Consider the following 24473-nt stretch of genomic DNA (forward strand, 5'->3'; position numbering starts at 1 on the left):
GAGCCAACAGGAGGTTGAGCTCGGAGGAAGAAAGTTGCTCTTTCTCCCATTCTTAACTTCAACTTTTGGCATCTCTACAGACACACCAGGCTTATCCATGAGCAGCTCTAGGATTTTCTTCATTTGTGAAGCTTTCCCCAAAGATTGCATGATGTTAACGACATCCTCTTTTAGTTTGCTGAATCTCTCCTCACCATTGGAAGGATTTCTACTTTCTTCTCTAAAGTCCATGCTTCCAAGTTGTTTCCACTTCCTTGAACTATCTCTTGTTGCAAAGGAACCAAATAACATACTCCTTTTGCACTAGTTGATCTAGTGATGGATATATAATTTATGAATTATAAAACTGCAAAACTACCTTTTCATCACAGAAAAATATGTAAAAGCGAACAAGAAATCTTAGCTTTGATACCAATTTCATCCATAAACAGGGTAGATATCCCATTCTTTGTTTTATCAACATACATCTTAAGTGCTCCAATCAGTCAAGGATGGATAAACTTCTTGTTTTGGAAGAAATTGTTATAACAGTCTTGAAAGTCTTACAATGAAATTGCCTTGAACAAAAAATAATTTAGGAAGGTAACTAACAGTGAAAGAGAATAAATGTGTCATGAAAATGAAGACTACCTTTGCATCACAGAAAAATACGTAAAAGCGAACAAGAAATCTTATCTTTGATACCAATTTCATCCATAAACAGGGTAGATATTCCATTCTTTGTTTTATCAACACACATCTTAAGTGCTCCAATCAGTGAAGGATGGATAAACTTCTTGTTTTGGAAGAAATTGTTATAACAGTCTTGAAAGTCTTACAATGAAATTGCCTTGAACAAAAATTCATTTAGGAAGGTAACTAATAGTGAAAGAGAGTAAATATGTCATGAAAATGAAGCATAACCTGATGAAAAATCTAGAAGGGTGGGATAAATTCCTTCGGTTGCTATCTCCATTTGCTGATTACAAAGCTTACTGCCTTCTTGAGGCTGTCAGGGACATCTTATGACATATATTGACATCCAAACACCTATAATGATAAAATTCACTTTTTTCAAACCTTTAAATGGCATCAATACCCATTACACGACTCTTTACCTGCTCTGAAATGCTTAATCACAGTCCAATAACATCAAAGCAACCCCTTTTCCAAGTTACAAGGGGATCGTTATAGTTTGTTCTTCTGTTACAAGAAAAAATTGAATAATTGATATGTGTTCAGAAGCTCCAAGTTACACCTACTTCCCTGTTGTTGGCCATGGATGTGTTATCTGCTTGTAGGCAATGGGTTTGGCAACAGTCAAGCATGTTACCCACAAACTATCTGACATTGACAAATATGACCATCATTGAACTTGTCATTTTAGAAATTTGAAAGTATTGGTAAGCCCTCCTTGGTGTCTTGTTGACCTAGGTGGCTTCCATTGAACTGTCCTGTTCTCCTACAAGTTTATTTTTTGTATTATTCATTTCAAGGAGGGTCTTGTCTTCACGTCTAATGAGATTGTTCACCCTCCAAACCATCATAACTACTCCATTTCAGATCAGTAATCCAGTTGTTTAGTTGATGTAATATTCTTGTTCATTGAGGTACATAATGCATTTTTTTGAAGGAAAGAGAAATTGTAGACAGCTCCAAGCAATGAGATTGGTTGCAGTGGAGGAAAGAGTGGTTGTATCCTTTCCATGCAACCTGGGTTGATTCGTGGAGCCTGAAGGCTTTAGAAAAGCTCAATATGAAGGAGATATTTGTCATCCTCAACGGTGGCCATAAGCTCAAAACCTCAAAGTACTATGTTGAGCCACAGTAGAGATACTTGCCTTAAGCTTCTTTGCAGTTTTATGAAGTGCTGCATCTGTAGTTGGCAAGTCCCATGCTCCTAAATGCCTATTTTTCCACCATTACCCTGTGAGCCTGAGATCTTAGAATCACCAGGATCTCTCCAAAAATAAATCTGAACATTTACAGTTGTGCTGAGCTCAAACAAAGGAGATGACAAAAACTGTGCATCATCATTCAGTTTAGCTTGAAGTTTGAATTTCTTTGAAATATATATTTCATCTATCTTGTGAGCTATTTTTTAATTCTGTATTAGCTCTGCCACTGCGTTGACTCTCTGTCTGCTGCCTGCTTTTACCTGCTTCTTGTAGCTTTTGTGCACTATATGAGAGCTTGTTTTTATTCTTGTGGACAACATACTCTTATTTGACAGGTTAACTAATTATTTGACTGCACTTCCAGCACAAATTTGAACCTTTAGTTTGTTCCTGGTAGGTTTTCGTTTTAAAAATTATACTTTTTGTCACAGATCAAATTTAATTTGTGATAATGGGTGAAGTAGGTCAACTGAAATGCCAAAACTATAGTGTCACACAAATGATTCAATAAAACATAAAAACAATAAATAAGTGTGACGAATTCCACTCTTCAATTCTGTATAAATACTGAGTTCAGATTTCAGTAAAAAAAATGGACATTAACTTTATTGTAGACACTGCATTGTTTTTTCTGTATATTTTTTGTAGTCTTACTTCTGTTAGTTCATTCATCAAATTTTTCTCTGAATCGTAGATATTCACCTGAATGACAGGGAATCCTGAAGGATGACACCCAAGTAGCAGTAAAGTCGCTTTCTGTCCAATCCAAACAAGGTGTTCAAGAGTTTCTAACTGAGATAGCTACTATCATTGACGTCAGACACGAAAATCTTGTTAAACTGTATGGATGCTGTGTACAAGAAAGTCATCGGATTTTGGTTTATGAGTACCTTGAGAACAACAGCATTGCTCAATGTTTACTTGGTATAACTCTACACTTGTGAACTATCATTTATTTCATAGGTCTAGGTTATTGGAAGTTGCTTTACCATCTTATTTTTGTGAGAGGAAGTAATAGTGCCTTTGCTACATAAGGAAAACTGTAGAGTAAAAAAAGAGCAAGAACATAGGTTGTCACTGAGAGATCCATGGAGTAGAAACAAAATGTAAAGGAAGAGCATAGGAAACAATTAAGGTAGAATTTAAACATGATGTGCATTCAAATGGTTTTCAGGTTCAGAGACTGGTCAAATAGATTTGGATTGGCCAACGAGAGCTAAAATCTGCAAGGGAACTGCCAGTGGTCTTGCTTATCTTCATGAGGAGCTTGTGCCGTATATTGTACACCGGGACATTAAAGCTAGTAATATCCTTCTTGACAGAGATCTTAATCCAAAGATTTCAGACTTTGGTCTAGCTAAGCTTTTCCCGGATAATGTCACTCATATCAGTACACGGGTTGCTGGCACACTGTAAGTTTCTAAGTTATTTGAATACGATCTATTTAATTAAATTTTATTTCATGAAGCGAAGTTGCTGTCAAATTCAAAATTCTTGCAGAAGTGCAGTTTCTATATGAAAATCAATTGTCATTACTTGGCAACATGTGCCTCTTTCTACGCATTACAATATTGGGAAGATCATGGAATTTGAGTAGAATTTAATTGTATTTGGGATAGCATGCTCCAATATTTGTTCCTACAAGGGAATGCATTACTTGGTAAATTAAAAATGAAGCTTATAACTTATATATAATTAATTAATAAGTACTTGCTCCTTTTTGGTCAGAAAATTTTGAGCAATTATTTAAGGATGAACCCCACTTCAACACACTAGGGATAGGATTGTAAAAGCCATAAGTAGACAAACAAAACAAATTTTATGGGAAGGAAACATATAATATACCATAGAACAAGATTTTGTAATTGGAAATTTGGAGGAACATACTTGTACAGTAGCTTTGAGATAAACTTTGATGGTAGTATTGCAGATAGCTTTGGGCATAATATGTTACATGTATAACAGTTCTCATGTATATGTAATGAGGAGACACCAAACAATACAGAGCAATGGAGAGGGTTGACAATAAAGAGGACTGTGCAAAGGATGTTGTAGGCATTATTGGAGTCAAAGTGCTTACACTTCCTCATGCCAATAGGAGTGACCTGCTGCAATGAGCAGGCATATCAAGCCTACTTTGGCATGGTTTTTTCTAAACAATTTGAATTCTAGTGCAATTTGAAATGGTTTCTTTCTGGTGCAATTTTCATCCTCCATGGATTGAGATTTCATTCACAACAATGGTCTATGGTTTTGTGAATGGACTGGTTTATTTTTATGTCCTTGGACTCCCTTTCTCAATTTATTGCAGCTATCTCAGTGGCTCCTATGTGGCTACGATTGTATAATTTACCTTAGGTTTTCAAGATCATGGTCTCATTTGGTGGTTGATTGAGCAGGTTGGCACTTTCATTAAAAGTGATGAAGATTTTGGTGCCCCACTGTATGAATTTGTGTGGTTTTGTGTTTTAATTGATCTTTCAAAGTCCATTTGTCATTCCATTAAAATCGTTTCTTCACACTGCTCATGGACACAATATCTCAATTTCAAAGGAGTGCTCTGTAATTGCTTCCTTTTGAAATAGCTGGGGCACATGGTGGCCGATTGTAGTTCAAACTCATATATTAGTAGGAGATCTTTTCATAAAGCAGAAGTCAAATTTTTAGGAGAAACTTTGGAAATTTTTGTTGGTAATTCTCTCCCTCCCTCTCAGGCATTGGAGTGAGGGACATCAGGCTGAACTATGTCCTCAACCATTCCCATTATTTCAAACTGTTCAATAAATTATAGGGATATTCTTTGTGAAGGTTTTCAATGTATAAACATGGAGGATGTTGATCTAGAAGGCTTCAGAGGCTCATAGGAGTTAGAGGGAGGAGAATTGATGCTGACTTCCACAGAATTTCTCACTATCTTTCAAATGAGGAGTGGGATGAAAAAAACAAATTGCAGCTCCAAAGCTTAATGCAAGGTAGGAGAATAGAGGTTGAAAGATTGAGAATGGATGGTCAATTTTTTGTGGATGACAGAACTCAATGAACTTTGGAGGCCCTTCTTATCCATAATGATAGAAGAAAGCCTTTGTTTTGAGGTTAGCTTTTGTAATGAAGAAGGTTATGGTTGAGGGCACAAGAAGTAAATGGAATAACAAAATATAGTAATAATTCACAATGATGTTTCCAAAAAGATATGTCATTCCATTCACTCACTCATAAGATATGCAATAGGCAGGAGTTTAGACATTCGGCCCTGACTATGTGTACAATGAGAAATATATAGACTAGTCGACGGTGGTTGAGAACGCCAACTGTTTGTAACTACCAATTGACAATAGTTTGTCAAGAAATAAATTTTTAATTATAAAGCAAGTTATTTTATTATTTATGAACTACATCAGCCCCACCAAAAAGAAAGTCATCTTCTAGACAACAAAATAACAAAATTGGGAGCTGAACAACACAAAACCAAAAGCTACTGAGAAGGTGGGTGAGAAGACGTCCCTGGAGTTGGATGTACCAAAGATGAGGGAGTGGATGTCGGGGAGCTGAGTTGCCATAGCCTATGTACCTCCTTCGTGCACATCTTCAAATGGTGAGCTACGACCAATGATCATTCCCTTGCCCCCTTGACCATCTTTGCAACTTCCACTCATTGGTGTTTAGTTTTCTCTATCTCCTTGTCCTTCTCTGCCAACTTTGCCTTTGTAGTTGTCACTTTAGTTGTGCCATTTGGACAAGTTGCTACTAGAACTTTTGAGTACGCTCATCCATCTCAATGTGCACTTTCTGCACCATCTGTAGAGCTTCATCTCTTTGTTGTGTAAGCTGGTTAGTGGAGACTGTCTGATGTTGCAAGCTATAAAACAAGTCTGTAAAGGTGGTCTCCATGCCAAATAAAGTTGTGATCACCCTACCATCTTTCTTTCCAATAGTAGGCCTAGCAAGGGCCAATTTGCCAACGTCTCCGGGGACTCCACCCCAGGCCATCCTCTAGATGTGAAGAGGTGGGTAAAATCCACCTCACATTTCTCTTGCATAAATGCTTGAATATGTTGGGCTTCTTTCCCTACCAATGGAGAATGAGCTCTATCCAACTGTGGGTAGATGTCTCCTACCTTCTGCATCACAATTGCCAGACTTCAAGTCCTAGATGTACCTTTGAATGGTGCCCAAGGGTTCCACTTCATTACTTTTAGCAATCTCAATGATCCCCTTTGAATTACTTGATTCCTATTCTTGAACTAGTGGGTTGGTTGGAATAGTCGTGGTTAACTCCTGTGTAGCCAAAGATGGCTATTGCGTGTGGGAGGGATCACCTTCCTCTTGGATGTGCTCAATGCTAGGGGAAGTTGCCTATGCAGAGAAAGGCTGAGCATTGTCAACAACCATCATTGGTTGCTATGTCCCTTGTTGCTTGATTCCTTCGACCATGACCCTTGGAGAATTATGCTGGAACCTCAATTTTCTCCACAGGTAAGGTGATAGCCTTAGCCAAAGTAGCTTGCTCAGGAAAAATGGCTTTTCTTAGCAAGGTGGCTTTGGTTGGCAAAGTGGCTTTTGTAGGCAATGTGGTTGGAGTGGTGGAAATGGTAGTGTCATCGATAGAATTAGCCTCTGCCATATCAACATCTGGTGGAACCAAGGATTGAGCATCGATAGCTAATGACACATCATTTGCCATGGGAGTGTCCTTGCGTATAGTGGTAGATGTGGATGAGGATAACTCAATGGCCTCATAATTATCTTTTGTACTAGCTTCACCTTCTCTTGACATGTCCTTGTGCTTATTTTTCTTCCTCCTTGGTTGTATCTCTTCCCCTGTTGCTGCTTGAGTGTCTAAAGTGGTCCAATGAAAGTTAGTTGGCCATTAAGGATCATATTGGGAGCTGGATAGAACTTGCCCCATTTGTTCGCAGGTTCTTGAGTGTAGAGAGCATCTAGGTTTAGGGGGATGGAACACTAGGTCATGCAGAAGGCCATGTGTTTTAGGGATAGGAATTCCCTTATCTTGTTTGACAAAAGTCTCGTACACTTTTCCCATTGTAAGGCCGATCATGAAGTCAATCATCCATATAGAAATGTCAGATGCTTGGTTGGCGCTTGTCAACAAACATTTTACTAAGTCCAATACACACTTCCATTCAGTATTGGCCAAAAAGTGCTTATGTATTCCTCTATTCACGACACTCCATATGTTGTCCTTCTCTTGCTAGGTTAAGTCTGGGTGAGACAGTCGACACAGGGACGCTTATTTGTGCCATGGTGTAATTTTCCTAGTTGGTTTGCACATTGTTGCCTCTATAGATGCGATGCTGAACACTCTGGTGAAGTTAGCTGGCTATAAGGAAATAGTAACCGAGCAACCCATTAATGAGCTGAAAGGTTGTTGGTTGAAAATTTTGTACACTTAGGGGAAATATACAAAATTGTGGTTTCAACCACAGCACACGAGTAAAAACTCTCCTAATTAAGGGAAGGCTCCCCCTATCTAACTAAAACTGAAATAAAAACAGGATGGGACAGCAGTCTTCCTTCTTTGTTCAAGAAAGACAATATCCTTTTCTCTTCACAGAAAAGGATAGCGATTAAATATGAACAACAGTAATTACTTTCAAGTGAAATGAGAGAAAGGAAATGAAGTTTCCTGAAAGCGCAAAGACTTCTGTCACTTCCTTCGGGACGGGACAGCAATATCAAGCTCAAAGACTTGACTATTGGAAGTCCTATCTACCCTTTGCTATACTAAAATTTACAATGAATAAAAGATAACAGCTCAAAGACTGAAATAATCTATTCTTTCAACATAAAGACAAGAAATAATGCGAGCTCAAAGACTTGCTGCTATTTCTTATCGAACAATAATTTTTCTCAAGAATGGATGCAAGCTCAAAGACTTACTGCTCCTTCTAGAGAGTTTCCTATTCTAATTAATCTTCTCTACTTGCAGCTCAAAGACTTCAAATCAGATTGGACTAAGCTCCTTTAGAAATACTTTGCATAGAAGAAATAAAAAGATTCAAACTCAAACATGTGGCTCAAAGACTCAAAACTTGAGTAATCCTTCTTTATTATTCTTCCAAAACCTTCAATTCACATTCATAAGCTCAAAGACTTCTTGCTGTAAATTTGGCAGAGTTTTTGCTTGCTTTCCAAAAGATATATATTACAATAGACTCCTCCAGTATTTATAGAAGAGGAGCCTTGAGAAAAAGGTGGGAGGATCCTAACTAACTTGAGAGATTCTCTCAACCACCAAGACTCATTCAATAACTAACTGAGACTTCATTAACTAACTAAGAGTTACTCCAACTAACTAAGACTTATTCCAACTACAGTCCTAATCGGACACAACTTGTAGTTGTCTTACATGTAATTAAAAAAGTGCAAGTAATGTGTAACTTGCATTTTACAAAAAATATTTTTACATGTAACTTGTCAAAACAAAATTGCAAATGCATAACTAAAACTATTCCATGTGTCTAAAGACACGACTCTAACTGCATCATCCTTTGTCTGTGATGATCTTCATGTCGCTTCAGGATGCTAGAACTTGAAGTATTCTAGATTGGTAAAGACATCTTGAACCGGAACGGGAACTTGCATCCTTGTCTTCTTGCTTGGGGTAATACTAGCTTTTCAAGAGGGAACGGGCTGCCTTCCTCTTTTCATGTCATGACCATCTTTGTCTTGAAAGCATTTTATGCTCTCAACCATGAATTGTTGTTGTATTTCTTCTTTGTATCATCCTTCATTCTTGAAATTTGCTTGCAAAATAAGGCCCATGCCTTAATCCATTGATTTGGTAGATCGTGTGTGCAAACCGGACTGACAAAGGAAGAGAGAAATTGATGCAAAAACGGGCTCACCAGTGAATTTCGGGTTTTGGAAGTTGCATTACATGTGTGGGGAAAACAAGAGCATTAACTTGCAAATGTGGGAACAAACATGCAACTTCATATGTGTAATGGGTAACTACAAGTTTGCACTTGTAATTGGACCTTTAGAACTCATTTTCAAGTGTTTTTTGAGTGCATTTTGGACCAATTTCGGGTTCTGGATGGCTGACCGCAGGTAGACTTTAAATGGGGAAAACGAATGAATGTGTGAAATGAGTGGATGAAATGGTATGTATGGATGAGGGAATTGGAAGCGGATAGGTAAAAATGAATTTCAAGAAGATCACTTGGAACTTTGCCAATGCAAAAACGGGAAGAACTTTCAACTTGCAACCCGGATTTCAAAAAACCCCATTTTGAAAGGATGGGTATTTCTCATCTTTGCAACTTGGAATTTCAACAAAAGATGGTTAAATCTTTTATCCGTAAGAGAAGAACAATGATTTTCATCCAACTTGTAATCGGAATTTAAAATCCCGAATACAAGTAAAGAGGGAAAATGAGGAAGAACAATGCAATTCTAAAATTGCTTTACAAAAGGGAAAATCTCTCTCACAAAATCTGATTTTTGGGGAAGAACCAACCATTTGCAAATTTACAACTAGAAAGGAAAAAACAAGAAAACAAGAAAAAAGAAACAAGAAGAAAATAAATCTTACCTTGCTCCAATGTGAAAATGCCTCTCCAAAAGATAATCAATCTTTGAAATAAAGAAGAATATCTCTTAAAAAGAAATTAACCGTATTCCAAAACCCTAGCCACGTTTTTGAAAAAATGCCCAAAACTGAAAAACGTGGCAGCAAATGCATGAGAAATGGCATGGAAAATGGCCAAGACTCTTTCTAACCTCAATACCTTAGCATACCAAGCCAAAACGATTCATAACATTGCTGATTCGTGGCATTTTTAATGAAGAAAAACGTGGTTTTTTGGCAAAAACGTGTTTGCTGTTATAAAGCTAAAAACCAGCAAACTTAACCTCCATGTGGCGTGAAAGGTGTCTAAAAATGCATGGAAATAGGAAGGAATCCAAAACGCCTTCTATCTCCCAAAAAATCTCCACAAAAATTTGCTAAAAATCTTCAAAAAACATGTTTTTCCTTGCAATTCGGGTTTTTTGGAACAAATAGCAAGTTTAAAATGTATGAAACAATGAAAATCGGGTTTTTTGGAGGATATGACAAGTTTAAAATTTCACTTTTTCAACATGTTAGGCAAAATCGGGATTTTTTGGCCAAATAGCAAGTTTAAAATGTCAAAAATGCACTTTATGAGCAAAATCGGGTTTTTTGGACTAAAGTGCAAGTTTTAAATTGTCACTTTTTCACTTACAAGGCAAAATCGGGTTTTTTGGAGCAAACTGCAAGTTTTAAATACTTGTAAATGGGAAATAAAATCCCTACAACAAGTTATACTTGCTTGCACATATGTAATGGGGATTTAAAATCCCTATTACATGCAAAAACCATTAAAGTAGGGGTTTTTTGACCAAACTGCAAGTTTACTTGCACATATGTAATGGGGATTTAAAATCCCTATTACATGTGAAAACCATTAAAGTAGGGGTTTTTTGACCAAATTGCAAGTTTACTTGCAGTTGAGCCAAAAAATCCCTATTTTAACTAAAAATGACCAAAAAACAATAAAAAGATAAAAACAACAAAGGGGAAATTTAAAATAAATTACAAGTAACATATTTGAAATAAAAGTGCACATGTAATTGGTCAAAAATTCCCCTACAAAGACCAAAACAATGAATATCATTAAAACTTGCAGTTTGAAGAAAATTCTCCACCTGCAGTTGGGGTTTTAAAACCCGACTGAAGGAAAGACATAGCAAACGAACCCAGAATTTGATGAAATTCGAAATGTAGTTCGAGGATGGACTGAGGATTAAGCCAGTCCAAGGATTAGTCAAAATTTTGCCTCGGGAAGCATGCCATAGAGTAAATTTTTTCATTTTTTCACAAAAATTTCATGTAATGGTCCTTCATTTTTGAAAACAAAAATGAGGACAACAAAGGTTTTACTCTTTATGGCTAACTTCCTTATTTCTCCTAGTGGCATCCCCTTCGAAAAGGTCAAAGTAGATAGGTATTCCTTGACATTCTCATACCAAGGAGCTAGTGCTGCAATCTGAAACAAATGAACATTAGAAAATCCTCATTCACACCCTTGAGTGGTCCACTCGATTTAATTCTTGACAGTTTGGTTGGCTATGACATGGCTTTTCCTTGGCTGAACAATGATGGTAAATATAAACTCTTGCAATAATAATAGCCACCTACTTACCCGACCTTGAATAATTTTCTTATTCACCTAGTACATGAGGGCCTAGTGTTACCAATAGATAATGCTTGAACTTTTGTACATAATAGACCATTCCTAGTGTTTCCCTCTTTGTCGTGCTGTAGTTCTCTGCCCTTGACAACAATCGGTTGGCAAAGAAGACTGGATGATCCAATCCTTGCAGTTCTATTTATGCCTATGTTGCTTCAATTGCATAGTTGGATGCATTGATGTGTACATAAAATCCTTACTCTTATTTGGATATGCAAGGATTGGTGAATTGATTAATTGTACCTTCAGTTCATTGAAGGCCTTCTCCTACTTCTCGATCCATGTAAATGTGTGGCCCTTCCTAGTGAGTGTGTCGAGTGGGTATGATATTTGAGAAAAGTTTTTTATGAATCCTTTCTAGTAGCCGATGTGACCCAAGAATGATTCGACTTCTATGACATTTTGTGGTGCTTCCATTTGTATGATCACCCTTATTTGTCTAGGTTGGCCTTTAGTCTGGCTTTACAAACTATATGCCCAAGCACTTTACCCTACAATACCATGAGTTGGTAGTTCTTCAAGTGTAGAGCCAATTGTGTTGCTCAACATCTTCCTTGCATTCCCTGAGAGATTTCAGGTGGGTCTCCTGGTCACTATAGATTGGCTAATCACATAGGAACACATTGAAGTTTCCGCACAGACATTTTGTCAAAGATGCACAAGATGATTCTTTGAAAGGTTGTTGGAGTATTGTACAGTCCTTTGATGGCATCCGGTTGTATGCATACACCTTATCTTCAACCATGAGTGTAGTTTTTAATTTGTCCTCTTCTGTTATGCTTATTTGATTGTACTTAGAGGAGCCATCCATGAATGAGTAGATCTCATGACATGTGACCTCTTCCAGGATCGACACAGTGAAAGGGATTTGAAATGGATCTTTAATAGTAACTGCATTTGGACTTCTAAAGTCCACACATCCGAATTTGTTTAGATATCTTCTTCAAGGAGATGACTATCGGGGAAACCTAATCACTAGTCTCGACCTTGAAAATTATGCCAGCTCCAACATATTTTCTATCTCTTCTTGGACTTTTGCAACATGATTCTTGTTCATCCTATAGGACCGCTTCCATATGGGTTGTTCTTCTAACCCTAGAGGAATTTTGTGTACACATAGCTCTAGAGGTATCCCTTTCAAGTTCTTGTACGTCCATGCAAAGGTGTCCTTATATTACATAAGATTTTGAATGTTGTTGCCTTCGATACTTGGTCCCAATCATTCTCTGATCATGATCGTTTATGGATTGCCTTCTTCTAGATTCACTACCTTCATTCTCGGCTAATTTTGTCCCACTCAAAGCTATGGGCTAGCATATCATCCAATCTGGCTATTCCTTCCTTGTACTCTTCATACTCTAGGGGAAACGTTGGACTTGTCGCTCGATCTTCAATTTCCTTGATTTGCAACATGTTGCAATCAGGCTGGAACACTTTGTAGTCTTCCATTTGCAAGTAAAAAGGTCCATTCAAGGAGCTTGCTCATCCTTGGAGCAATGCTGGAGGTCAAGAACTCCCTCGTCATTCGATTCCATGAACCTCCTTTCTTCTACTCTTGATTCTCCTCCTTTCGAGTTCAAATTAGATGAAGCCATCTCTTCAATTACCCCTTGGTTCCTCAAGTTGATGACGTACATCTTCCCTTTGTTTTCTATCAAGAGGGTGTGGGAATTTCCAATTGTGATCCGCCTTGGCTGCAACTAGCCATCCTCTCCCAAGAAACGCATCATATGGTTTCTTCAGCAACGAGATGACCACAAAACTCAACAAGATTTGTTGAGCTCCAATTGTTAACTTGTATGTCATTAGTGTTCCCAACAATTTGAATCCATGCTGATTGGCACCTACTAGTTGGAAGGTCAGAGGCCAGAGGGTTGGCTTGTCCAGGCATTTCCATGTATCCTCCAATAGTATGTAGACTCCCGATCCTCCATCTTGTATGACAACCGGTTTCTTCCCTATGTTTATCAGTAGCAACATCGTGCCAATGACTTGTTCTCCCTATGACAGTGGTTGTATTCTCATGGCTACACTTGTACCATCTTGTCGCCGATTTTGGTTGTCATTAACCGCGTTGGTGATTGCCACTCTCAATTGTGGAATACTTTGAAGAAGGCCTGTCACCTTTATTGGTATGGTTGTCTATAGCACCTTTCATACTATGTTCCTCAACTCCAACCATAAAGAGGTACTTGCAGTTTCATTGGAAGTCCTTTGTTCATTCGCTATCGCTTGTTCTACTTTTACTTTGGCTTCTTAGAGTTGTTCTTTCTCTGTATGAGGGTTTGGGTATACGAATTTATTCGTTTGTGCTCTGGTGATTGCTAGAATTGCTTGTCTTGTTCTTCCATTTCTAGCATATCAATGCCCTTTTGCTTCGGGCAAACGGTGTCTTCATGGTCACTTGGCCCACACCATTTGCACATCTTCGCTTTATTTTGGTTGCTTTGGCAGTCCTTGGCAAAGTGCTCCTATTCATTACATTTATGAGGTTGTATGGGCATTCCTTGATGGAATGTCCTATCACTTGGTAGATGTCACAAAACAACTTTTTGGATAGTTTACTTTAGTGTGACCTTCGACCTTGTAGTTTGTGCACCATAATTCTTTGCTCTCCTTTGTATTTTCTTTCTCGACTTTGAGCTCCATCAGTCTCATCATATCTCTCTGTAGGGCTTGAACCGTCTTTGATTCACTGTCACTACTGTCTTTTGTGCTCTCGTCATTGCTTGTCTTCTACTTCCCTTGAGAGGATGTCTTGTCTTCACTCTCAATGTACATTGCTTGATTATAGGCATCGATATATGAGGATAGAGGAACAACATTCATTTTCTTACGTAGTGAAGGGATCAATCTTTCAATGAACCATCTCTTCTTCAATCCATCCGTCGATTGGTTCTCCAATTTCACCAACAATTCTTTGAGCCTACAATTATAAGCCTTTTACATTCTCATGCTTTCCTTGCTTGGTGTTATAAATATCTTGTACAATCTTGTTGTTGTTCCACAACAATTTGAATTTTGCCTCAAATACTTTCTTTAGTGTATCCCATGAGGCTATGGATTGTGCATTAAGTTTCGTAAACCAATCTATGGCTATGCCCTATAGTGTTGTTGGGAACGCTCTCAACCAATAATCTTTGTCTCCTAACCACTTGCTATCCATATAGTCTCATATGTTTTGCATTGTCGTTCAAGATCCTTATACCCATTCCCTATAAACTTCGGGAGTTTCTATCTTTCAACACTTGGACTCGCTAGGGGAGTCACCATTCTCCTTGCTTAATGTTCCTTGTGCCTTGAACCTAATTGGACTATTTTGGCCTTTATGTTCGGGTGTTTGACTTGCACTCTTGCCCAGTCCTCTACCTGACCTCCCTCAATGTTCTTTGCACTTTGGTCATCTTCAAAATCGTTTTTGTACTCCCTTTGTCTGGGGGTCTTCAGCTCAATTCCTCTAATTCTCGGTTCTTTCGAAATGAATAACTCTTTGCTACAGTGTATGTTATTCTCAAATGTTTTAGTTTCATTTTTGGGGTCTCCTTCCTCCTCTTCATTCAACGTTGGTTGTAGGGATGGATTTCCCGCTTGGTCAATGAGGTCTTTGTATGCTTCTTCAGGGAGTAGCAGGTGTCTGGCTATATCCTCCCACTCTCCCTTCATATGTTCTTTAGTGAAGGTTTTCCTTTCCTCTTGACTATGACTTCGACTAATGCTTTGTCTTTTGCTCCTTGGTGGTCTTGGGCCTTTTGTCAGAAATCCTTCAGTTTTGTCGACAATTTTCCTTAGTCTCCTTTGCCGTTCTCCTTGCTCTTTTAGTTGAAAGGATCTTCTCATCGTTCCTTCTTTTGCTTCATGACCATTTGGAATACATTTGCTGTCTTTGTTAGGCTGCACATGCATTAGTATCCAGAAGTATGTCTCTTGCTAGTGTCATGTTCCTCTTCCTCCCTTCGGTTTCTCTCTTCGTACTTTTGCAGTATTTGTTACCTTCCTGATCCCTCTCGGCCCAAAGATCATGCAGGATGATGAAATGGTGTGCAATGAGCCTTAGCAGTTTGTGCAACTGAGTATTAGCCTTTTCCTTGATAGTTAGGTTGTTCTAGATGGCGTCTTGAGGGATCTCTCTTCTGAGAGCTTCCCTTTGAATGTGTTGCTTCAATGAGATGTCCCACAATTTCACAAGGTCTTGTGTAAGTCGGTCTTCCCTTTCTTTGGCTTGTACAGGTTCATCTATGGGCGGTCCCATTACATCACAATGATTCTTGTTCATAAGTTATACTTTGCCAAGGTTCGAAGAAGCAATGACACCAAATGTTTGCTTGATAATTCTACTTGAATGAGTAATACGAAGTAAACAAAATAACAAAATAACGAAATATAGCAATCATTCACAACAATGTTTCTAGAAATATATGTCCTTCCATTCTTTCATTCATAAGATATGCAATAGATATAGGAGTTTATATTTGCGGTCCTCAACTATGTGTACAATGAGAAATATATGGATAGCCAATGGTGGTTGAGAACACCAACTGTTGGTAATTACCAATTGAAAATAGTTTGTCGAGAACTAACTTTTTAATTACAAAGCAACTTATTTTATTATTTACGAACTACATTTGTTAGAATTATTGAGGTGGATGCTGCTGGTTTTGATATGTCTATTTGGTCATTTTTTTGGCATGCTTGTGGACTGAGTCATAAATGAAAGTTGGTACTTCAGTTTTTTCATGGGTAGGGGCCCATAGATTGTAATAGCCCCTGTCCTATGATGACTGAAAACAAGGAATATTTTCTGCCCAAAACTGTGTGTTATAACTTATGCTGTTCTGAAGTTTTCAGTTTGTAATGAAGACCATCATAAATGAATATTACATGAATAATCAACTTCTAATTGATTCTTCTCAATCGATAGTTAACTAGAGTCACAAATGCAACTATCTATTGTTGATATATATGAAATTAGACCTAAGAATCATAACTAACAGCCACTGACATTATGACGAACAGTTGTCATACACCCTTAGATAAACATGAATGTGGATGCAGATCAAAACTTCTTTCTTCTTAATCTTATTTCCTATCAAATAAGACATTACATTGGCAGCAGTAAGATCATATACATGGACTGTTATTGAGACTACTTTTCAGACTTTCTGAGGACAAATGTCTGTAACTAACCTAAACACTCAGACTGAAATTACAATGAAATGATAATGCTAAAGAACCTGGAATTAATTGCTTTGAAGAAGCAAGCAATATCATTTATCAAGAAGCCTCCAATCAGCTGATTAATCCTTATCTTCAGAAGTCGTCCCTGCTGCAATGCAGATAGGACTGGTAAAATTTATTTGACTGCTGCTAGCCTTCAATCTTGTCTCCCAAAATGATAGCCTAAGCTTCCCTAATGTGGTGCTACCTCCCTCAATGATGTTTGATGCCAATTTAGGGAGTTGTGAGCAAATCGAAGTAAAGGGGTAGTCTGGTACGATTTTTAGCTCAGACTGATTAGGCCTGATTTCACCACAATTACACCCTCCAAAATTCCTCAAACTGAATCGCCTTTCTCCCCTTATATTAGCGGTGTCTTTCAATCCTAGGAATGATGCTTCAATAATGACATATAAGAAAAATTGTGGAAGATGAGGGTTCTGATGTGATTTTGTTCCAGAATGCTGTAACCACCTGTAAACACCACAAAATCCTCCCAAAATGCTTCTGCATAAATCGTCTAATCACTCATAATCTGTAGATGCAAAATGAAATGACCATGCACCAAGGAGCTGAAGTATTCTTCCGAAATCACCCCTGTTTCTAAGAAGATTCTCAGTCCTTGATCAGCTGTTACCACAACCTCTCTTCACACACAAACCCACCAATCAGACCTTAGAAATGAAGCGCTCCAATCAAGAGTCAAAATCGTGGCTTCCATGGGCTCATAATGCAAAATTGTGGTCTTCTTCAAGTGTGGCAAAATCTGAATAGGTCCGAGACAACAACTCAGACATAAGTCATTGCAAATCAGCTCTAGGTGTTCAATTGATGAAGTCCTCAAATCCTCAAAAAATATATCTATTTGACTTCTCCAAAATCGGTCTTAGCAAGTTGGCCTTTGGCCACAAATTAAGCTCAAATAGGAAGACTGGAATACCTTCCGCTCAGCTGCAATTTTGTCTTCAAAAGAAGACTCACAAATTTGGTGCTGATGTAGACTCCGTCACGAATCCACTCCCAAGAAGAAGAACTAGGGTTTCGTCTAGCCCTTCTATCAATCTGCTGAAGGTTTGCATCCTCAGAGATTCAACTAAAGCAAAGCATCAAACAGTTCATCAATCCAAAATCCATCTCCAAATCTGCTTTGAAGCTTGATCTCCTAATTGTAATTTATTTGACAACTTTATAAATAAACTCTAAAGACACACTAAACTAATCAAATGGAAGCTGGTTTGATCGCATATACAAGTATACACTAATCACACGAGTATGAAAGTGGATTTTAGGTAAGGAAACAACATTGAGATGTATTAATATTGTTTAATGTATACAAAATTCATGGATTGTGAAATCCATTTCATCAAAACAAATATTAAAACCAAAAAATTAAGTCAATGGCTCAAAGTGTTATTTTTACTACTTTCAGATTAATATAAACTCAAAAATCAGAATTTAGTTTGATTAGCTGAAAGATTTAGAGATTTCCAGATTTAGGCATGACATAGAAATGAACAAAGAAATAAGAACAACACATGGTTACCTTGGGAAAACCTCCTAGGAGGAAAAACCCAGCCAGAAAAGATCCTCAGATCTGATTATGGATTATATTCATATAACAGTTACAACACTTATCTTAGGTTCTTGAAGATGTCTGAAGTGTTTGCTCTTAGGGCTGATGGAATCAACCACAGGTCTGCACTTTCATGTATATCAGGTCTGCTCCTTCAACACACCAATCAGCACTGACTCAAGCCCTAGATCTGCACTCTTGATGTGTCTTAGATCTGCATTGATTCAGTAACCCTGGCACTTTAACTCTGGAACAGCTCAGCCTTCTTTATGACAGCAAGAACTTGATATTTGCTTCTTTAATTGGCAGGGATGATTCGCATAAATTCCTTCACCAGCTTTTGCATTAATCAGATTGTATACTTCGCATCATTAGGCATGTGTGAACTCAGATGTATACTTCGCATCCTTAGGCATGTGTGAACTCAGATGTATGCTTCGCATCCTTAGGCATGTGTGAACTTCACATCATTAGCAGATATGTATTTCGCTTGAAGGATGTGTATTAATTGTCTTTTGAATGAGGTAGATATGTCTTATATATATGTGATGCAAAATCCTTTTTATGTCGGCCTAATATAAATTAAATTACTTTTAATTTAATTTGAATCTCTTTAATCCGAAATGCCTTTATAGATAGGGTCAGCCCTATTTAAGCAAGCACGCTATTATGCATGTAGCGTGGAGTGAAGTGAGGTATAGGGCTCATCCCTACACGTTGGAGAAAGGGGCTGGCCCCCTTGGGCGGATTCCAATGTTGCCCAAGGCAATTGGAATCCGCCATTCCCTAATTATAATCAACACTCCCTCTTAATTAGGGAGAAAGATAATCTTACAACCAGGTTACAAGATTAGGGCCCAGCCCTAAGTAATACATACAATGTTTAAATTGTAATCCGAACTTAGCTGTCAACTTCAAATATTCCTGAGAGAGGATCACAACAAGTATCCCATAGTATCCATCTTGTACGGCCTGTGGAGGGTGACTTCAAACTTTAACATGCACACTTGCAAGTCATGAATACATACACAATTATTCATGCACATCATGGAGTCTTTCCGTGCCATCGATCATGCATATCCATCATTCATTGTCTTTACCTCAGTCTTCTCCCAAAGAAGAATGTAACATCATAATGTTCCATCTTGCACCCAAGCATAGAGTGGAGATACATAATCATTGCTCTCCATAAGCATAAAATGAAAACATAGTCCTCCATCTTGCACACAAGCATAGAATGGAATCTAATAAACATAATCCTCCATTTTGCACACAAGCAAGAAATGGAATAGACATAATCAGAATATTGTAGTCTTCCATCTTGCACACAAGCATAGAATGGAACTACACAACATAGTCTTCTAGCTCGCACACAAGCATAGACTGGATCCACCTTACATTGCCCGCAGAGGGTGGAGAGAATCTTTTCTACCATCTTACATTGCCCGCAGAGGATGGTAACAATTACTCTTCTCCCTGAGAAGATTACACTACCACCTTACATTGCCCGCAGAGGGTGGTTGATACAACACAATGTATCACAGAGGTTGAGACTCCCTCTCAACCAAGGCGGTGTTCTCCACAGCTCCAAGTCTATCTCAAGCTTCAAGAGACTTGGTGAGAACATCCGCAACACATGATTGTCTTGCCATAAAACATTGAATTGTCAGGTATCTCTATACAACCCTGATAATAAATCAAAATAGCATGACAAGAATTTTGAGAAACCACACTACTTCTCTTGATGCAACACTTGCAACAATGTATTTAGCTACAGTAATACTTAATGCAACTGAGGACTGTCCCTGTAGGTCCAAGAGATCGCAGTGGGTGAATGCTTGAAGTGTTTTCCTTGTCCGTAACACTTCTTGACCAATCTGAACCTAAGCAACTTCAGCCCATAATCAATTGTCCTGCAAATATCAAAATATGCTTGCCTGCAACAATATGCTTGGCTGAAGCACTCACCAATCAACTTGCCTCTATTCAGATGAATCTGCAAGATCATAGTTGGTTGCAGACATACTCAACTTCTTCAAGTTAGTTTCCATATAAGTTTATAATCCATAATTCTAACATAACAATAGAAAACTTGACTTAGAATAATTTCATTAGATCCTTGCCACACTTCTAACTTAGAAGTAATGCATTTTAGGTTTAGATCTTCCATCTCAATTTTGAGCTAATTCTTTCTTATATTAAATCATGAGACTATCTTTATCAGTCAGAGTTTGATCTTCAGAATTAGCATTTCAAATACTTTAAGGAACATGTTAGAATCTTTACAAAAACCCTAGGCTTATCAAATATTCTTTCATACCAAGAGTTTTATTGAAGGTCATAGGGCTCCCTCTTAATCCTCAATATCAGACTGATAGCCAAACATCATAGATCATAAGTATTCATAAACAAGGATGAGAAATGCTAACTTCACCTTTTATGAATTGGACCCATGGTGCAATTATGATCAGGACATATCCTCAAACTTCTTCTAATTGAGTGAGAAGATCCTTATGCCTTATTTCAAAGCTCCCTCTGAAGCCACATCAATCCAAGCTTATGGATTTATGATGTCAATAAGGCCTTGGCCCTCGACATACATCACCTACTATATGAGGTTATAAAAAATGACCTTGGGTGAGGATCACAACATTCATGATAAGTTAGATGTGTTCTTTTAAGAGTATAACCAATGATCCATAGAATGTTGAGACAGTACTTATGTGACACAAATTAAAAGAGCCAGCCTGTAACACATAACCTTGAAAACTTGTACATCACCATACTTCACACTTCATGATAGTAAATACTCAACTGAAAAGTCAGTTTTATGTAACCATTATAGAATCATTCAATTGATAGTCAAGACTCAATCAGATCATAGGTGAGGAAGTACTGATAGAATGTTTACAAGGAGTGTGAAGTATACTTACCAATGGAGATACTAACCAAGCAATGATAGTGAGAGCCTATACTTCCATGAATCAATAGCAATTAGTAAGCTACAGTATATAATAAAATAATTCTGATAAAGGATCTCAGATCAACCTCTAGATATCCAACAACAAATACAAGCATTGTGAACAATAAATTCTTAACTCACTTATTTATGACATTAATGAATACTTCATTTACTCAATTAGCAGCGATACTTATGTAACTGGCTTATTTTCCCTTACGCACATAGATGAAGGCACACACAAATTAAATGAAGTTCAAAATAGAGAGGAAATATTCAAGTTCGCAATGTCTTTACAAATATATGAAGTTCAACTTTTCTTCTTTGTTTTGATCTCACTCATTGGAACAATTAAGCACTAGATATTTAATGTGGGCATACATTCCATATTTAATTTTAGTATTTAATTGATCAGGTCACAGACAGGCACGTACACAAAATTTCCCCTACTAGGTTTAGGCCTGTTTTAACCATAATTAATCTATTTCAAAATACTTATGACTTCAACTAAATTGATTAGAAGACAAAATCTATCTTAACATGAATCAATTTGTGATATTCCATAGTTCAATTAATTTATCAATTATTAATAAGTAAATTGTTCATTTACCATACTAGAGAACTAATTATATCATACTAGATAATTAATTTTATCATCCATAATTCTTAATGCAAGTGTCAACCTACGTTACTACTTCAGTTCTAAGGAAGAAGGGGATGGCTATGTTACCAAAGCGCTCAGAGACCAAGCTACAATAGGCTCCCTCAAGGTTTACGGTTCCAAGCCCTTACCCTATCTTGGGACCATACCCTCAAAGTTTACGGGACGTTGATCCTTACCCTATCTTGGGAATCATCCTATTGATTGGATTTAGATTGCCCCTCTTTGGAAACAACTCCATTCTCAACTTTCTTAAATACTGACAGTAGTAACAAGCATTAGGCTATAAGTATACTAACTTGACATGTATTATGAATATATATGAAATTAAGTATAACTGTCATACATATTGCAGTCCATATTAATATTATTATTAAATTCTGCATAAGAACATTATCAGGTATCATATATTAAGCATACATTAAGCACATCCCCATGCATACCACCTAGAACAAAGATATTACTGCCTGTAACTTAATAACAGTTCTGATCCGATCCGATCCGATCCGAGGTGATTGTTGGTTGAAAATTTTGTACACTTGGGGAAATATACAAAATTGTGGTTTCAACTACAGCACACGAGTAAAAACTCTCCTAATTAAGGGAAGGCTCCCCCTATCTAACTACAACTTGGAAAATAAAATTGGATGGGACAGCAATCTTTCTTCTTTTTTCAAGAAAGACAATATCCTTTTTCTCTTCACAGAAAAGGATAGCGATTGAATAACAGCAGTAACCACTTTCAAGTAAAATGAGAGAAAGGAAGTGAAGTTTCCTGAAAGCTCAAAGACTCCCGTCACTTCCTTCGGGACGGGACAGCAATATCAAGCTCAAAGACTTGACTATTGGAAGTCCTATCTACCCTTTGCTATACTAAATTTTACAACGAATAAAAGATAACAGCTCAAAGACTGGAATAATCTATTCTTTTAACACAAAGACAAGAACTAATGCAAGCTCAAAGACTTGCTGCTATTTCTTATCAAACAGTAATTTTCCTCAAGAATAGACGCAAGCTCAAAGACTTGCTGCTCCTTCTAGAGATTTTCCTATTTTAATTAATCTTCTCTACTTGCAGCTCAAAGACTTCAAATCAGATTGGACTAAGCTCCTTTAGAAACACTTGGCATAGAAGAAATAAAAGATTCAAAACTCAAACATGTAGCTCAAAGACTCAAAACTTGAGTAGTCCTTCTTTATTATTTCTTCAAAAACTTTCAATCCACATACATAAGCTCAAAGACTTCTTGCTGTAAATTTGGCAGAGTTTTTGCTTGCTTTCCAAAAGATGTATTTACAATGGACCTCTCAAGTATTTATAGAAGAGGAGCCTTGAGAAAAAGGTGGGAGGATCCTAACTAACTTGAGAGATTCTCTCAACCACCAAGACTCATTCAATAACTAACTAAGACTTCATTAACTAACTAAGAGTTACTCCAACTAACTAAGACTTATTCCAACTACAGTCCTAATCGGACATAACTTGTAGTTGCCTTACATGTAATTACAAAAGTACAAGTAAGGTGTAACTTGTATTTTACAAAAATTACTTTTACATGTAACTTGTCAAAACGAAATTACAACTAAAGATTACGAAAGAGAGAAAATTCAACTAAGTGTTGAAAAACACTTAGGTTGCCTTTTGGGAAGACATGAATCCTTGAAATTTCCGGATGCTCGCTTGTAGTTCCTCGGGATTCGGTTCATGAGTGTTCTTAGCAACTACCATAGTCTTCACAATAGTGTCATGACAGCGGTGGAGCGCGGAATTGTCTCTATCCAGGATGGAGTGGATCTCATGCAAAAAGGCTTGATGTTTCATCAATGCTTGAATTGAAACTGCCGAGAATTGTTCACTCCTCCATTCACCATGAATCCTCATCTGTAAGTCCGCAAGAACTTCTTCTTCTGGAATTAGCTCTCCATCCTGACTTACTATATTGCAAGAGGCCCTTTCACAATGTGAGACAATACCTTGATAAACTTCATTCCGGAATCTCCTTGCATCACTGATCTCTTCGATGAGGGACTTAAGAACAAGGGTTTTGTTTTCCATGAGTTCCTCAAATTCCAAGTACATGACCCTGGAAGAGATGATGGTGTGCTCCTGCAAAATACTCAGCTGTTGTTGGGGCATGGTACGCCAGATTGCCAGACTTTTCTCAACACTTTCCAGATTCTTTTTGAAAGTGTTAGAAGTCTGATCCAATTTCTCCTCAATGGTTTCCAGCTTAGACATTATTTGAAAAATGTCTTTTATCACTTGCACGCATTGATCATGAAGGTGATCAATCCAGGAATCCAGTGCTTGTACTTTTTGAGCAGCCCTTTCTACTCCACGAATCGATTCTTGGGAACCGGAAGAACCTATGGAGTTACTCCCTTCAGCAGCAGGTTTTGTGATTTTATTGATGGCTGCCATGAGCTGTCGGTTTTCTTCTTCTAGCTTGTCTTTCTTTGCAAGAAGATCGTCACACCTTTGCACTAGTGAAGCAACAGAAAACTGAGCATCATGTTTAATGACTTCATGTGTTTGCTTGCCCAATTCTACCCTTGTAACCTTATAATCAGCAACTGACATTTCATCAAGTGGTTTATCTGCAATAGGTTCCACAATTTCAGCTACTTTCATCTTGTTGCTATCAACAGTTACCCTGGAAATAGTCTTCGCCTTCTTAGCAACTTTGGATCTGGACTGTTTGAGTTGCTGGTAGTCGAAGGCATCAGGTGAGATCTCTTGCTTCTTTCTTTTCGGGGTGAAAGAACTAAGCCATGGAGGCAAAGTCATCAACTCACTTCCTGTAACAGCTGTAGGCAAAGGAGAAGCAGTTTCTGTTTGAATCACTGTGGTCACCCTGGGAGGAATATCTGTTTGAATAGCGACTATGTTTTGCTCAGTTACCAACGGACATGAAGATTGCCTCATGAATTCTTCAAAACCAGAAGTGGAAGT

General features: G+C 37.7%; 1 protein-coding gene across 3 annotated transcripts in view; it reads left to right on the forward strand.

Moving 5' to 3' along the window:
* The window catches only part of LOC131077277 (cold-responsive protein kinase 1), a 136539-nt gene that overhangs the window by 25714 nt on the left and 86352 nt on the right, over positions 1-24473 (forward strand). For all 3 annotated transcript variants that reach the window (XM_058014732.2, XM_058014730.2, XM_058014731.2), the window contains exons 4-5: positions 2591-2801; positions 3052-3289. In XM_058014732.2, the coding sequence (XP_057870715.2) occupies positions 2591-2801; positions 3052-3289 (449 nt within the window). The remainder of the gene's footprint in view (positions 1-2590; positions 2802-3051; positions 3290-24473) is intronic.

The sequence above is a fragment of the Cryptomeria japonica genome, chromosome 8, assembly GCF_030272615.1.
Source record: "Cryptomeria japonica chromosome 8, Sugi_1.0, whole genome shotgun sequence".
Classification (NCBI taxonomy): Eukaryota; Viridiplantae; Streptophyta; class Pinopsida; order Cupressales; family Cupressaceae; genus Cryptomeria; species Cryptomeria japonica.